At 38.4% G+C, this 15,499-nt stretch overlaps 1 protein-coding gene across 4 annotated transcripts in view; it reads left to right on the forward strand.

Annotated features, from left to right (window-relative positions):
- The window catches only part of SYT9 (synaptotagmin 9), a 67,556-nt gene extending 52,361 nt beyond the window's left edge, over window positions 1-15,195 (forward strand). Inside the window, exons 4-8 of one of the 4 annotated variants that reach the window (XM_051622215.1) lie at window positions 10,740-10,860; window positions 11,909-12,080; window positions 12,731-12,860; window positions 13,454-13,610; window positions 14,657-14,696. In XM_051622215.1, the coding sequence (XP_051478175.1) occupies window positions 10,740-10,860; window positions 11,909-12,080; window positions 12,731-12,860; window positions 13,454-13,561 (531 nt within the window). In that variant the 3' untranslated portion in view covers window positions 13,562-13,610; window positions 14,657-14,696. Of the gene's footprint in view, window positions 1-10,739; window positions 10,861-11,908; window positions 12,081-12,730; window positions 12,861-13,453 lie in introns of those variants that run through there. The other 3 variants (XM_051622216.1, XM_051622214.1, XM_051622217.1) reach the window with 3 other exon arrangements.
- Window positions 15,196-15,499: the final 304 nt, after the last annotated feature.

A 15,499-nucleotide genomic window follows, 5' to 3' on the forward strand; every position in this document is an offset into this window, starting at 1 on the left:
AGAGAAAAGCTCTGGATTGGCCAGAAAGACATGCTACTGAACCATAGATTTTGACATTAGCTTTCTGTTTTTCAAGCACACTGTATTATTTGGACCATTCTATTTTACATACAAACTTCTTCAAAAACAAAATTGAAGAGCAAATTTTACATAGGCTGAAAGTAGATTCCAATTTCCAAAAATGACCTTTCTTTATTACACATTTTTCTAAGCCCAAGTAGCAAGGAAGTCAGGACAGAACACCTAATCTAAGTATGAAGAATACATCCACACTACATTATAGGTGCTTAGACAGATTTAAAAGAAACTTTTTTTTTTTTTTCCTCCTGATACTGTGACTCTCTCCATCTGTTTTCAGAACTACCCAGATATTTAATTTCTCTCCTTTTCAGAATTATGTGCTCACAATGCATGATATAAAAGGCAGCTGCTTTACACAACACAAAATGCCTGTACTGAGAATGACATTCAGTGCTCAGGAAAGGTGAGGAGCCTTTAGTAGGGCCAAAAGCCTTAATATGATCTTATTTCAGCAACATGTATGTGTTAGGGGATTTTTATACAGAACGACCACTCTGCGAGACTTTATCCTTATTTAAGACTGGGTCAGGAGGGTAAAAGGGTTGGCTTCTGCCTGGGGCTGGGATGCCAGAAGCAGTGGGTGCTGCTGGGCAGGACCTCAGCAGCCAGGTCCCATCCCACCACCCCAGACAGGGAGCAGGGCAGACCAGTGAACTGGGGAGAAGGCCTGGCATCAGCCAGCTCCCTGGGGCCAGGCCAAGCCAGGCCAGGCCATGGCTCATGGCTGAGCAGGGCAAGTCTGTGGGGAGCTGGAAACCAGCACCCTACTGTGTCCCTGGGGCAGGGACCAACAGCCCGAGGCTGGGCTGGAATAGGGTCCTAGGCCATGGACAGGGTGAGGGGAACTGCTGGGGGGCAGTCAGGGCTAGTAAGGCACGTTAGTGCCCTCAGGGCCCTGACATACTTATCATAAAGTCATAGAATGGTTTATGTTGAAAGGGACCTAAGAGATGATGTAGTTCCAACCCCGCTAGCATGGGCAGGCACACCTCCCATTATACCAGATTGCTCAAGCCCTGTCCAAGCTGCCCTTGGACACTTCCAGGGAGGAGGCATCTGAAGCACTTACTGCTTTCACTCCCTGCATATGAACAGATAATTGCTTGGGGTTGGGAGATAGAGCATTTTTTGATATTTCAGTTCACATGCAGCCCCATTGTAACCCAAGGTAGAGTGAAAGGCCAATTCATTAATTTGCATACATATTTAGTTTAAATTGACATTATCATTATAAGACAGTGTGAAAAAAAAAATATTAACAGGCAAGTAATTTTGGATTGAAATATTTTGCTTAGTTAACTTATTTTTAAAACCAGCTTCCTCCTTTGCAATTTTTCTTGGATGTGTTTGAGATTTTCATTATTAGGGTGATATTGAGATAATTAAACATTACTTTCAACTTATGACAGAATGGAAGCAAGAGGCAACTGGCAAATAATTCATGGTAGAAATAATTTTATGCGTTAGAATGGATTTGCTGCTTAATTTTCTTCGAACTTGTATTTGCCTAGAGATAGTGAATGTTTAACATGTAATTTAGCCTCCTCTTCTTACAACAAGCCAGAATTTACCCTTGAAACCATGAGGGTTTATTTTCTTATCTCTTTCCATCTGTGTGATGTCCATCCAGGGTTTTCTCTTAAATCAGCAAGGCTGGCCCACCCAGATTAACTTGTATTGCAAGATTCTTGTGCACTACAATGTCATTAACATTGGTTTTTCTTTGGAGTTTTTTTCAATCTCAGTATTTCATAACAAAAAGAAACAAACAAAAAAAAGAGAGATCTAATCCAAATCAGCTTGTTGAAAAATTACTTGGTTTGACATGACAAATACTGATGGACGTTCATTAAAAGCTTGGTCCTCACATTGGGAAACTACTGCCCATTTTTCCAGATTACACTGTTACATCATTATATGAAATTTCCTGTCTGCCTGACCTACTTGTCCGTCCATTTTTGCCATTTTCACCAAACATCAAAACTCTTGTGTTCCCCAGCTGAATCTCTGCCTTACATTTCCTTTTGAGTTTGCAGTTGCCCTCCCTCTGTCTATTCCGGTATAGAACAGTTCATTGCTGTTCCCAAGCTTGCACACATTTCTGAGGCACTACAGCCTCCTCTGCAGAGAGAAAGGTTTGAGTCAGATCCGTGCTGGAGTATTGTCATTTAAAGCTTTAGCATTGTGAAATCAAACCCACCCTCAAAAGGTTTCCCTTTCAAACAGAGTAGCTGGTATTGAAGCACAATACCAGAGGTGGAAACCTGTAAACAGTGACAAGGTGGGACAAGCTGAAGTGAAAGGAGGAGCAAATCTGTCCACAGCACCTCACTTGTTAACATCCTACAGGACATGACATTTTTATTTTTAAATACTAGATCAGGAAGATGTAATTTTCTTCCCTAGGGCTCAAGTGTTGCCTGTCCTCCACACACAGACACGTGCACTGCCTGCCTCCCAGTAGCAATCAAATTATGAAAGGCAGCCTGCAAGGCCAGGAAAAAAGAATTCAGGGCAGATTTTTTTGTATTATTAAATACATACTGAATTTTGTATTTTGGAGAAAGCAACAAATCACAGAGGAGTTGCACAAAGCAGTAACAATTCAAGAAAACAAAATAGTTTTCAGAGGAACAGTTTAACTTCCAAGGAGAAACTTTTATTAACTTCTTTCTCTGACTAACAATGTGATCTAGTAAGCCTTCAGAAACAACTCTGTGTACAAACTTTCCTCCTCTTAATAACTGATGAGGAAGTTAAAAATTAATTACAGTAACTTTCTGGAAAAATTTCATTTTCAGAATTCCTCATTTCTCTTTTTCCGGTGAAATCAATTTCTGACATGGCTACACACACATAAACAGGACAAGTACTCCAGCTTTTCCAATCATGTCTCTACGAATTTTCATTAGCTCAATTCAGACTATCTCCCCAGTTCATCAATTGAGTTTGGAACAAATTAGGACAGTATCTCTATCTCAATAGCTAAGGATAATTCATTAGATTCACTCTTAGACCCAGAGACAAAAAAGCACTTTAGTTGTTGGAGATTGAAAATCTATGTAAATGATTCAGACAGCAAAATCTATAGGATTTAATCATATGTTTAAAAAATATGTATGTGTATGAAGTTTATCTTTAATGAATGGAGGCTTTTTTAAAGTAAGGATCTTATTATGGAGTAATTTGTCAATAATGTCTTAAATGACTCAGTAAGAACAAACATATCCTGTAAATGCATTTGGATAACTGAGGATAGTATGCACCTAACTGATTGGAAAGGCAGTTTTAGTTAATCACTGCCATCCTATTTATATAATATAAATTATGACAGTGGAGATGTTGGGTCTTTAGAGAGGTAAGTACATTGATTGCCTACAAGAAAAGGCCTCTGTCCTTCACTTACTAAGGACGTTGTGGCAAGGACAAGTTACCTGTGTGTTCTCAAATACATTAACTAGATTTGTTCTGAAATGCATGAAGGGGAAAATCTTATCCTTTGCCTCTGTCTACCCCCATTATAAGATATCTTGACTGACTGGCACAACATGAAATCGTGTCTAGAGGATCTTCCTTGTGAGGACTGCAGTGATCTGTGTAAAGAAGTGTAGTCATAAGACAAGGATAATGGAAACAGGAGGGGAAAAAATCCCAGAAAGTCTCTACCGAAAGATCTCCAGGCTCTGGAGCAGAGATGGAGGATATTCTATTTGCTGGATGCTTTACTTTTGTTACTGTATTTCGATAGAGGTTGCCAAGATGCTAAGCAAAACTATGAAGAAGTTAAAATAAGAACATACACTCCCTGAGCTGATAATCATAGCAGCTCTCCACAACCCAGCCTGTTCAGAAGGCATCTGTCTGACTATAAGGTGCTCCAAAATACCTCAGAGAAGAGGTAATAGAAACTCCATTATTATCTCAGCATTACTAATATAAATCCTAATAAAAAAGTCAAGCCACATACTTTGATAAGCAGCAAAGTTGAAGTTGAACTTAGTTGTCAAAGGACTATTTTATTTTTTTTAATTAGAACGTGAAACATCTCCTTTGGACTGGCTGACCTAAGTGCTTTATTTCCCCCTTGAAAGGCTTTTTTGCTGAAATTCATTGCTGGTGATACTTTTCACTGTATTAGTTATGCACAAATCTCTCAGGTCCAGCAGTTTTAGCTAAAGAGCAAATGTTGTGCCACAGACAAGCCCATGGAGAGAGAGTACTAGGGTTTCAAAGTTGCCCTGTCTTTTCCTACCTTTTTCTGCATCCCATCAGACTAACATCTATATGTACTCTTTGTACCATTGTATTGGCATACAAGCTGAGAGGCTCTCTGTGACTGGACATGAAAATTACATTGTGTACCCAAAGCAATATAAAATTCAGACTGAATTACAGGGAAACTCTTCAGCTTTCTTATATTCCTTCATTGTAGTGAAACCAAGCTGCAGAATTGTTTTAATGTTCTTTCCTAGCAAGTGAAGTCAGGCTCATTTTCACATACCTAGCTCCAAAAGCATCTTTACTTGTTTGCTTTCATTTTTTAAAACCATTATTAAAAGAAATAAAGATGATGAAACACAAAAAAATGGAATCCCACAGAGAAAATAATACTCTGCTAAATAACTTAAAAAGCTTGTCATTGATGTATTGAAAGAATAATTGTAAAAGAAAGGCCATTCCCATTTTCCTCAAACTTTACTTAATCATATCTCTGTAGATACAGTTTGACTGAGGCATTAATAAATGCCTACTTTGCTAGAATTCATTTCTTTGATTTAAGATGTCATGAAAATAGAATCTTCCAGTCATATCTTCTCTGTAATGAGTAGGCAGCTGACACTCTTTTAGTCACAGGTAAATTCAATTAAAATGAAACATTTCTAAAAAGTATGTATGTTTCTCATACATATAATTCATAATAATTCTATGATGAAATAATCAGAAGTGTAGAGCTAATTTAATGCAGTAATCATGTTAGATTTGCAATCATTCTCAAACAGATTAGAGTCTCAGATTTGTTTAGCATGATATTTGCATAATATTTGCATCCTGGACATGTACCTGAACTGAATTAATATCTTAGCTGGCTCAAATCTGAATCCAGACTTCTCAACACAGATGAAGAATTTTATAAATGTATATACCAAAAAGCAGATAGATAGCACTTCTTATTTTTAATTCATTTAGACTTACCACATATAACTGGTATACTTAAATTATCCTCATTTTAGCAGATAATTTAATTAAATGGTGGTAATCAATCCTGTGTCTGTGCTCAAATTATATAATCTCACTTCACGAAACCTCTGGTATTTTTCTCTTTTCCAGTGACCTTTGCAGAGACATGTATGACTGCTAAAGGAAGCAGTATGCAAAGTTAGCATTGCCTGAGCTGTACAGCTCTGATCTGACATAGCAATAAGAATGTATAAAATCTCTAAAATCTCTACTGCCTTGAAAACCTCTTCTAACAGTTAGCAACTATAAAAGAAATAAGCAAGGGCATCACTGCCTGCATCACAGTGCAGTTGATGAGGTGCAAAACAATACACCTGAGCACCTCACAATCCCTACTTAGTGTTATTTTGGCGACATAGCAGAAAAGTAAAAATGTAGTGTCTGTCTTTTTCTAGATGGAGACCTGAGGAACCTGGTCTAACTCAGACATATGCTTTCATTAGTGTTGCAGAGGCAGTGCATGATAGCAGCCCTATCCCAGCTTGTCTGCTCCAGAAATACAAAATGCAAGTTTCTGAAGAAATGAGCACAAAGCTTATGATTGCCTAACTCAAGGACAGCATATTTTTTTTCTAGACCAGAGGCAAAAGCAGAAGTTGCAACTTCTAATTTGCCTTGTTTCCTTCCATCCTTTGTGCCTGTTTTGCATGATTTTACATACCCATTCTCTGTTCCCAAATGTATTCATGACAAAGGATAATCCATCCACCGGAGAAATCTGATCCCCAATGTCATCCCTGTTTGCCAGAAACTTCCTAATTACCAGGTAACTTCTAGGTTTCACTGGGAAGGTTTGATCCACCCTGAGCTTCTTATGCAGTCTCCAAGGATCAAAGGAGAAGCCATTTAAAGGCCCATTGTTGCAGTCCTGTTTAAGATTAGATGTCTCCCTGTTTTATAAGCCGAGTTACACTCACCTGAGGACCAGCATGACACAGTACTAGAGAGTGATTTATCCTGCAGGCTGACCTCTTAAAAAATTAATAATTTTAAAATCTAGAAATACTGTGTGACTACAGACTAACAAGCTATTAACATTACTATTGGAATTCAGCATGCAAAAGATATATTATCACCTTGTTGGTTTTAAAGAGGGAAACGGAAATATTTTCTGGGGAAAGCAGGAATGATAAACCTTTCAGTAGAAGCCACTATTAAAAGAATAGCATTTATGTGATATGTCAGATCTTTCCACCAGCAAGGAGAAAGTGTAATGTGAGCAAGGTCATATGTCCACACTCCTAACAGCAATGACAGGGTTTTGTTTATCTTGAGGTTATAGTAAGAGACTCATTGCTTTGTGAGGACACAGTTTTCAGGCAAAACTTGTGATTTACATCTCTAGTTTGGACTCTCCAACAGTCTTCTTACCTATTGTTGAATACATCTAGCTCTCCCAGGTAACACTGGGCAATTTTTTTAAGGAAGGAGCTTCATGCTCTTGCCCTATTGAATAAAGAACTACATTAACAGAACATGGGCTCACTGACAAATCGAGGCAGGATTATTGGAAACAGCCATCAGATAGGTTGTGTGGAGCACTGTGAGGCACAGCTAACAGCATTAAGGCACTCAGCTATTATCCCAAGCCTGAAGCAAAGCCTGAGGCACTTGAAAAGCAAAGCAAAATCTTATTCTACATATTTTAAAAACAGGAGTAAGCAGGTTATAGATTAAAAATGGAGGAGTGCTTTCTTCCTCTGATCATGGACAGTTTTTGAGGTCCTTCGAGCTGAACAGGACAAAACTAAAAATAATATAGCCATGCTCCCATAAATAAATTAATATTGTAATTTAATTATCTTTCAAATATTTTCTTTTATGTTATTAATACTATTAACCAGCCTTAACCTTGCACAGTATGGTGTTACTACTGCACTAAATAGACACAAATTTGGAATGTACAGAATGCATGACTTGATAACCTACAATATTATGAAAACTTTTCCTAAGCAGGAATTTTAAAATGTCTCTAGCAATGTAACATTTATATTGGCACATTTTGTGAAGCATACATAGTAACATATAAGTACTCAATTCAACAAGAAGCATAATCCTTGCAGATCTTACCCTCTATGCTTGTTAATTCTGTTCCTTAAAACTGTTTCTTGGTAATATCGAACACCTTCAGTGACAATCCATGGCTTAAGCTACGTGGCTGAGTGATCTTAAACTAGTGAAGATGTGCAATAATCCTCTCTTTGCTCTCTTACATAGACCTTGCTTCTGTTAAGAAACTGAATTTATACTAAGAACTTGTGTTTGCTGGATGTAACAGTCATGCCTGTGACACCAGTATCTCCAGTCAGAGCGTGCTGCCCGTTCCACTCAGATGAACACACACATGCAGATTCTGTGGTGGGGTCATGGTTTGTGGTACTCTTTGAAGAACATTCTCTCCTCAAGTTGAACCTCGAAGCCCCGACAGTAAATTGTACAATGTTTGAAACAGTTTAAAATATTGCCCTTTGATTATAGAAAATAGGGGTAAGAATGGTGGAATAGCCAGAGCACTGGAAAAGGCTCACTCTGTTAAAAAATTCTATCTTTCCAAAATTAAGAAAACATTTACAAGTAAAGACAGGACTTATTTTTCAGACTCAGAGAAAAAATTGCATGTTAAAAAGCACGTTTCTTTCCTGCTTCTGCCTGGAAGCTTTCCTTCTATTGCATTCTCCAACTGTCATGGTTGGATTGCATTGGCTTACGAACAGACAGAATCTTACAATTGTCTGTCATGTATTGCTGCAACACCTACAGCTTCTGGAACTGGAAAAGACTGAAGAAGTAAAGACTCTGCTTCCAGATTGACAGTGTTTTCCTGTATGATGCAGTGTGCAGTATTTGGAAAAGCAGTAACAAGGTGTTTTTGTCACTGTAGCATTGGACAAAAAATACGTCACAGAGTAGATGAAGATTATTTTTCAAGTGTAAGGCAAAGTTTGTGGATAAGTGTATTATGGCATAATTCCTAATACTGCATTCAATGCATCTTTTCCTTCCTACTGACTTCATTTATGCAGAGGAATAATATTTCTTGGAATTTCTATCTAAAACAATTGTATCGTAATTGATTTACCTATTAACTTCTTGATAAGAAATGAAAAAAGGTTTTTAAATGTTCATTCAGGATAATCAAGTCTAGAATGGAAACTCTTGTATTTGGTAGTAACAGTATTTACAGTACTCACATAATGAATTACCTAGTCCCCAAGTGGAGTGCTGGAGTTGAATACAGAATTACTTTAACAGGGTTGACAATATCTAAGAATGCCAAAGTACAGAGTTAGAACAACAGACACCTGATGGGCTTCTTTGTGGTCAGGGAGAAAACAAGAGATTCAGTTATGTCATCTTCTCCTCAAAGTTTGACCAATCCATTAAAAATGAACTCTCAAAGTTTGCCAGAGTGGCAAATCCCCCAAATTCCCAAAAGCAGACTTCACACAAGGATTTCTTTAAATGGCTTATGAAAAACTCAGAGTTGTATGGTTAGCAGCATGAGAGAGAATTCCACAGCTACAAATCTCAGCACCTCAGGGCTGGGTGAGGTAAACACTTAAATTCTGGAAGTTCTTCCTCACAATGGGAAGGATAATTAAATCTTTGCTTCCTGTTCCCCAGGCTATAGGTGTCAAGCTCTAGCTGACCACTGAAAAAATGTCAGAGATCAGTTATTCTCCTGTAATGTTAAGTGCAGGTGTTAGCCCAGAGAAATTTCTCCTGGATGTGCTGACATAACTTTAGCCTGTAGGACTTCTTACAGCATCACCTTCTCAAACAGCACTTTGATCCTCCCAGCCAAAGCGAGTCAGTGACACACAGTTTGTTGCAGCTTCCAAGTCTGAGCCATCAAGAGACACTAAACAGGATGAGTCATATCAGCTATCTTGATACTGTCACAACCTTTATTAGCTTTACAGCTCCCATGAAACACTGATCTTTAGAATGAAAAATATGATAGTTGATGAAGTCAAGTCAGGGTTAAAAGCTAGTTATTACTGACAAAGGGCCCATAATACCAGTTTTTTCCTTCTTTTCAGCAGCTCTCTCCGATAATGGCACAAAGAAAAGACCTGTATCTGAATGAATGTACATGATCTTTTTTTTTCCCTTTCATAAACTGACAACAAAAGGAAAGATGCCTCTCTTAAGCAAGGAGTTGAATCAAGTGACCTCTAGAAGTCCCTTCCAACATAACATCTTTCTACAACTCTGTGACAGCAATTCTTTCTGTCCTGCATGTCCCTCTGCCAACTCATAAAGCCATGTAAAGTGACTGTTTAGGCCCTAGGCACAGCACTTAGCTCAGACACAAACACTAACCCGTTGCTGTGACAAGGTATTTTTACTTACCTTCTGTGTCATCCATCACCCTTCATTTTTTGGTGACTGACACAGGAGGACCCAACCTGGGAAAGGGGAGAAGGTATTGCACAAAGCTTAGTGAGCAAGATACACATATTCTGCAACAGGTCTGTTGCCCTTCCCTATAAAATCTAGAACAGAGCTTTGAATTTGCTGGACAGAATAACTTTTCTCAGTCAAGAATGAAATATTAGTTTACAGGAGATAGGTCTATAAAAGTACTGGTTAACTGCTCAGTCAAAAAAATGCAAATAAAATCCTAGAAATCATATAATACAATCCTTTATTCAGTGTTTTAATAGAAGAGTTGGATTTCCTTTTTTAAAAAACAGAAGACAGATACTCTGTAACTTCAAACAGGGTTGGCTCATTTCCTGCTACCTTTCTGAAACCCTGATGCCACTGACACAGGGAAGAGTTGCAAATGTTTCTATCAGTGAAGCAGGTGGATAAGATTACTTGAGGGAGCTTGTCTGTGCAAGACACAGGAATCAATGTCCTTACCCTGCTGCCAGTAGGGACTCCCCATTACCAGAGTGACTTCACCCCTATCACACCTGAGTTTATGAAAGCTTGACAGTTGCATAAAACTTTGCCCTGCCTGCCTGATGTACCTTCTGTGAAACTCTCTATGGTTATCCTGCAGAGCAGAAGGAAAAGCACAGAGATCTCCTGCAACTTGTCAACAGTACATGCAAATCATTACAGAATGGAACATATGGAACAAATTGGAACAAATGGAATAAAATGGAATAAATTCCACTGCTTCACACTGTACCTCTTCTCTTAATGCATTTCACCTCCAAGGATAGAGTAGTAGGAATTATAACCACATTTACACTTGAGAACTTTTGTGGTGTAGCAACAAATGTAACTACTTGAATCTTGTATGCAGGTGGTTGTCTGTTTTTTCAGAAATGTTTCTGAAGGAGAATTCAGCTTTTGCTTGCATTAACAGTAGATCCCCAAAGGTATACTTTCTCTTTAGCTCCTGTTCTGGGTAGGGAGAATTGTTATTATTGCTTCACATTGTCTCTCTTTCCTTGAAACAGGATAATGTGGATCTTGGTGACCTGATGTTTTCACTCTGCTACCTTCCAACAGCTGGTAGACTAACTATTACAATAATAAAGGCAAGAAATTTAAAGGCAATGGATATCACAGGAGCATCAGGTAGGAATTAATTTAGTACTCAGTGTGGATTTCTGTCCCACTTCCTTTCTGAGTCCCAGAACTCAGCACTGTCAATTCCCAGAATAATTTTTGAAAAGAGGGTTCTTCAGCTTCAAGCTCTCCAGTTACTTGAGTACAGGAGTTTCTGGGGAGTAAATAATGCATTTTATTTTTTCTAATGCCACCAACAGTTTACAATGATCTGCTTTTAAAAGAAAGCAAGATTATTCTTTCTAAAGCCGCTGTGATTCAGAATAGCATGAGCTGGCCAAACTGCATTGATAATCCTGTGAATTTGATTGTACATCTGACTATTTGTTACAGCTATGGCACAGGGGCAGACCAGCCCCCTCTGACAGCCTCCAAGAGCCACAGAGCCAGTTCTGCTGTTGCTGGCATATGAACAGAACAGTGATCATCCCAGACTCCTTTCAGCAACCCTTTCAAAATTTGATGATGAAAACTACTGTACAGAAGAGTTCATAGATTACTTCTAAATACTAGCAGGGAGTTGTAGAGCTCCCAGAAAGGAGCTACAAGAAATAGCTTTTCTTCCTACATTCAGGAGCTTAAAAATAATTATCATTCTCTCGAGAAATACAAGGCACTAATTGTTATACTTTGAATTACATTTAACCCTACATCAGTAAATCCCAATGTGTAAAATATTATTGTCTTCTGTCTGTCCTACAAATCTGCACCAGTAATTAGGCTGCTATAAATAGACTGCTATGCAGGCTATTGTGTAAGACAGTCATGTATAGCATGGTTCAGTGGATATTTTAATACCCTTTGAGAAGTCAATACACAACAAGGAGCTTCTTGATCATAAATTGTTCATTATCAGCAGTCAACCAAGTAAAACTTTCAAAGCTCCACTGCCTCCCAGGCTTTCCATGCTAATAAAGAACCTTAAATTCCAGTCAGGTCCAGGTGATTGATACTTCAAGCAGGTATGGGCATACAAGAAAGCTGCTCCATTCACTTTCCATTTATGTTTGTTTAAAAACAACAACGAAAACCAACATTGTTCTTATGATTCACACAGATCCCTACGTGAAGGTTTCTTTAATGTGTGAAGGAAGGCGACTAAAGAAAAGAAAAACTTCTACCAAGAGGAATACCCTTAATCCTGTTTACAATGAAGCCATAGTCTTTGACGTCCCTCCAGAAAACATTGACCAAATTAACTTGTTGATAGCTGTTATGGATTATGACCGGTGAGATACCTGTAGCTGTAAAGTAACAGCATCTTTTGGCTTATAAAACCTTGCACAGTAGATTTGCATCCAGAGAAAAAGTCATAAGTGTTTCACAATAAGTGGGAAATCACTGTCATGTTGGCTTTGGTAGTAGACTAAAATTTCTTGTATTGCCAAGCAAAATTTCCTTTCTAAACTTTAAAACATAGATTTACATTAATTACTGACATAACTAAGTTGCATATATGCTTACCAGAACTGAAATAACTGAACATACAATCAGGCAGTCTACACACTGATGTTCTGTTTGTGTACAATCACATTTACCCCCTCAGACACAGGCCTCCTTCACTAAAATCATAGCCTAAATTTTATTTATAGTTGCAATTAATTACAGAACACAGGCAAAGAACTTTTTACATTCTTCGTGCCAAACCAAGAAACAAATACACACAGACACAGAGTGGGTGCTATAATGGGGAAAAGACTAAATTATTCTCATTATGGGAAATGCAAAGAGCAAACCTATGTATTTTTTAATTCATTACATTTTTTCAGGCAAGAATTAATTTTTAAAAACTGTGCTTAATGTTTCTAATGAAAAATGTAAATGGTGTGGTTCTAAAGGTAAAATTTTAAGAAAAAAATATTATGGAACATTTTCACAGTGTAGGTCACAATGAGGTCATTGGAGTATGTCAAGTAGGCAACGATGCAGAAAGTCTAGGTCGCGACCACTGGAACGAAATGCTCTCATATCCTCGGAAACCCATTGCTCACTGGCATCCTCTTGCAGAGGTAAGACTTATTTCTTGCTTCCCTGTTCTTGTAATTGTTAAAACTCTTCCATATGGCATTAGAAATTGGGTAAAATTTTATTAACAAAACCCAGATCCACATGCATGCACAAAATCCTAGAAAAGGGCTTGGAAACACCAGTATTAAAAGTCAAACATAACACAAAAGTCTTCTCCTTTCAATTTTAGGGGGACAGAAAGTTATAAATGGCTTTGATAGATACATGCAGACACTGAACATTATACACTGGATTAAGGGTTTGGTTTTGTTTTTTAAATTAGGATCTTGGGTAACTTTTACTAATAATTGATATAAAGAAGTGGACCTTGTTTACAGAAAAAAACAAGATCTATTTTGTGTATATATATATATACACATATATATATATAACAACCTAATTTGACTTCTTCTCTTGTAAGAATATATCATCCATGCCACTAGCACATGTCAAGGGATGCCTAACTGCACTGAAAAAAAAATGTTTAAGTGTCTCTGGAGATCTGAGGCGTTGATAAGAAGCCACACAATCAGAAAAGCTTTTCAAGGTTCCTATGGTTTTTTTTGTTTTGTTTTGTTTTGTTTTTTGTCTTTAGGGCCCTATTGAGCAGAAATGTTATGCAGGTCTTCTGCGCTTGGATGGCTGCCGAAGAGGCTTCCTCACCCTTTTAACCTATTCAGCAGAAATTTGGCATTCCTGTTGAACTCTTTCTTAGCCATATCCTCAGGGGCTATTCCACAGAGTCCAGTGGGGTAAAGATGTCCTTTTAATCCCTCTGTCTAATCCTCTCCCCAATACAGGGAATGCTAATCCTGATTCGAGGCACAAAAATTGAGCAAAGATCTAACTAAATTGTTTCCTAAGAGTTACTATAATTTACTTTTGACGTTGCTATCACCAGCTAAAGACAGGCAGTAATCCCAATCAAAAGAAACTGCTATGTTTATGAGCAGCCATAATATTACCTTCAATGCTGAAACCTTATTATATCAAGCCACATACAATGCCATAAGCACCTAACATAAAGAGGCAGGCAGTTCACAGTGTCTCTGAGTATACCTCAGGCATCAGGGTGCAGCATGTTACCAGAATGCAGCTGAGGACTTCACCTACATGGTTGTAAGCACTAACACTTGGCAATTCCATAAATGACTGTCAGGCAATAGGAAGATGCTACAAAATGGAAAAAATACCAGTCCTGCCCTGTGTCCATAGCAATTACATTTCCTGGTGCCTGGGGAGCAAAGCAGCACAATTCCAGCAGGGAGGCCTTTGGTTGCTCCCAGGCTCTTGCAGTGGGAATGCCCCATCCCTTCTCAGAGCGTGGGCGCTGCCAGCATGCAAGTAAGCTGTGAAGGAGGATCAAGCAAAGCGGGGGAGGTTTGCCTGTATGTTTGTGCCCTGAATAACAAGTTAGCTACTGGCTGAAGTGCCACACTCAAAATGCCTACCTGGGCATTTGGGAGCTGGGTTTAGAAAGCACAACACCAAGAAAGATCTCAGCAGTAGCCAAGCATTGATAGGAACAGCTTTACAAAGCACATGAGGAGTAGTGTAATGTTTACTGTTGCCCAGTGTCTCTTAGCAAAAGTTGTCTGCATCCTTATATCCAACCTGTCTTCCCTCTTTGATAAATTTTATTGCAGCCAGAGCCCACAATTAGGTTTTGACAGCTCTTCCCTTTTTACAGGCAGCCTGTTCTTTTCATACATGCCTGGCTAACTTCTTTAGATTTCATTACTGTGCATTGCTTTTCATGTCACTGAGCTAAACAGAGACATATTTTTTTCCTTCCCAGGAATCAAGTGGGGGAGGGTGTCCAGCGCATCCAGGCTGTGCAGAGAAATATATACACAGCATATCCTTTTGGTTCCTGAATCAGGATTAGCCTCAGCGTGAGCTTCTGGAACCTCTGTGGCCACAGCCATAGGACCCTGAATATTTGCTGAATAGGACCCTCAGTCTTCTACTGTGTGAAGAGCTATTGGTTTCAAGTAGTGTAATGTTATCCACTTGTAGCATAAATTCTCCAGCTGACACTGTTGCTACTGATAGATTACTTGTATGGTTGTAAGCATTACCCAAATTCAAGTCATGTTTTCTGTTCAGTAGAATAACCCAGGTTTTACAAGCAACATGATAGCAATGAAAACCAACAATTGTAGGAAGCAGCAACAAATATGGCTCTTGTATGTGCAAAAAAAAAATATGCAGTATTGTCAATGGATAGCTTTCTTAATAATTTTTTTTTCAAGAGTTATTGTCATCAGACATTTTTTGGTGACAAGTTGCATCCTCAATCTCAGTTGGTGCCTCCTTTCACCTTACACAAAACCAGATTAATATGATTATTTGCAGAAATCCTTCAAAACTGAAAAACTGAAAAAAAGTTCTATTGGGTGAGAACAAGATACATATGGTATTTGTAATGACACTCTGTTCTTTTAGGAAGAAGATAACCATCTGTATAACATGGAGGCTGTTAGTCCTCAACCTTTGTAAATGATAATCCAGTCAATGTTTCTTGGCTGTGTCCAGGAGACTGTGAGAAGTTGGAAGCATATCATGATAGGCTCTGTCATGCTCTATCACACACACAAGCACACACGTGTGTGCATGTGCACACACCCCCCCCAATGTA

This window comes from Apus apus, chromosome 5, assembly GCF_020740795.1.
Source record: "Apus apus isolate bApuApu2 chromosome 5, bApuApu2.pri.cur, whole genome shotgun sequence".
NCBI classification, from domain to species: Eukaryota; Metazoa; Chordata; class Aves; order Apodiformes; family Apodidae; genus Apus; species Apus apus.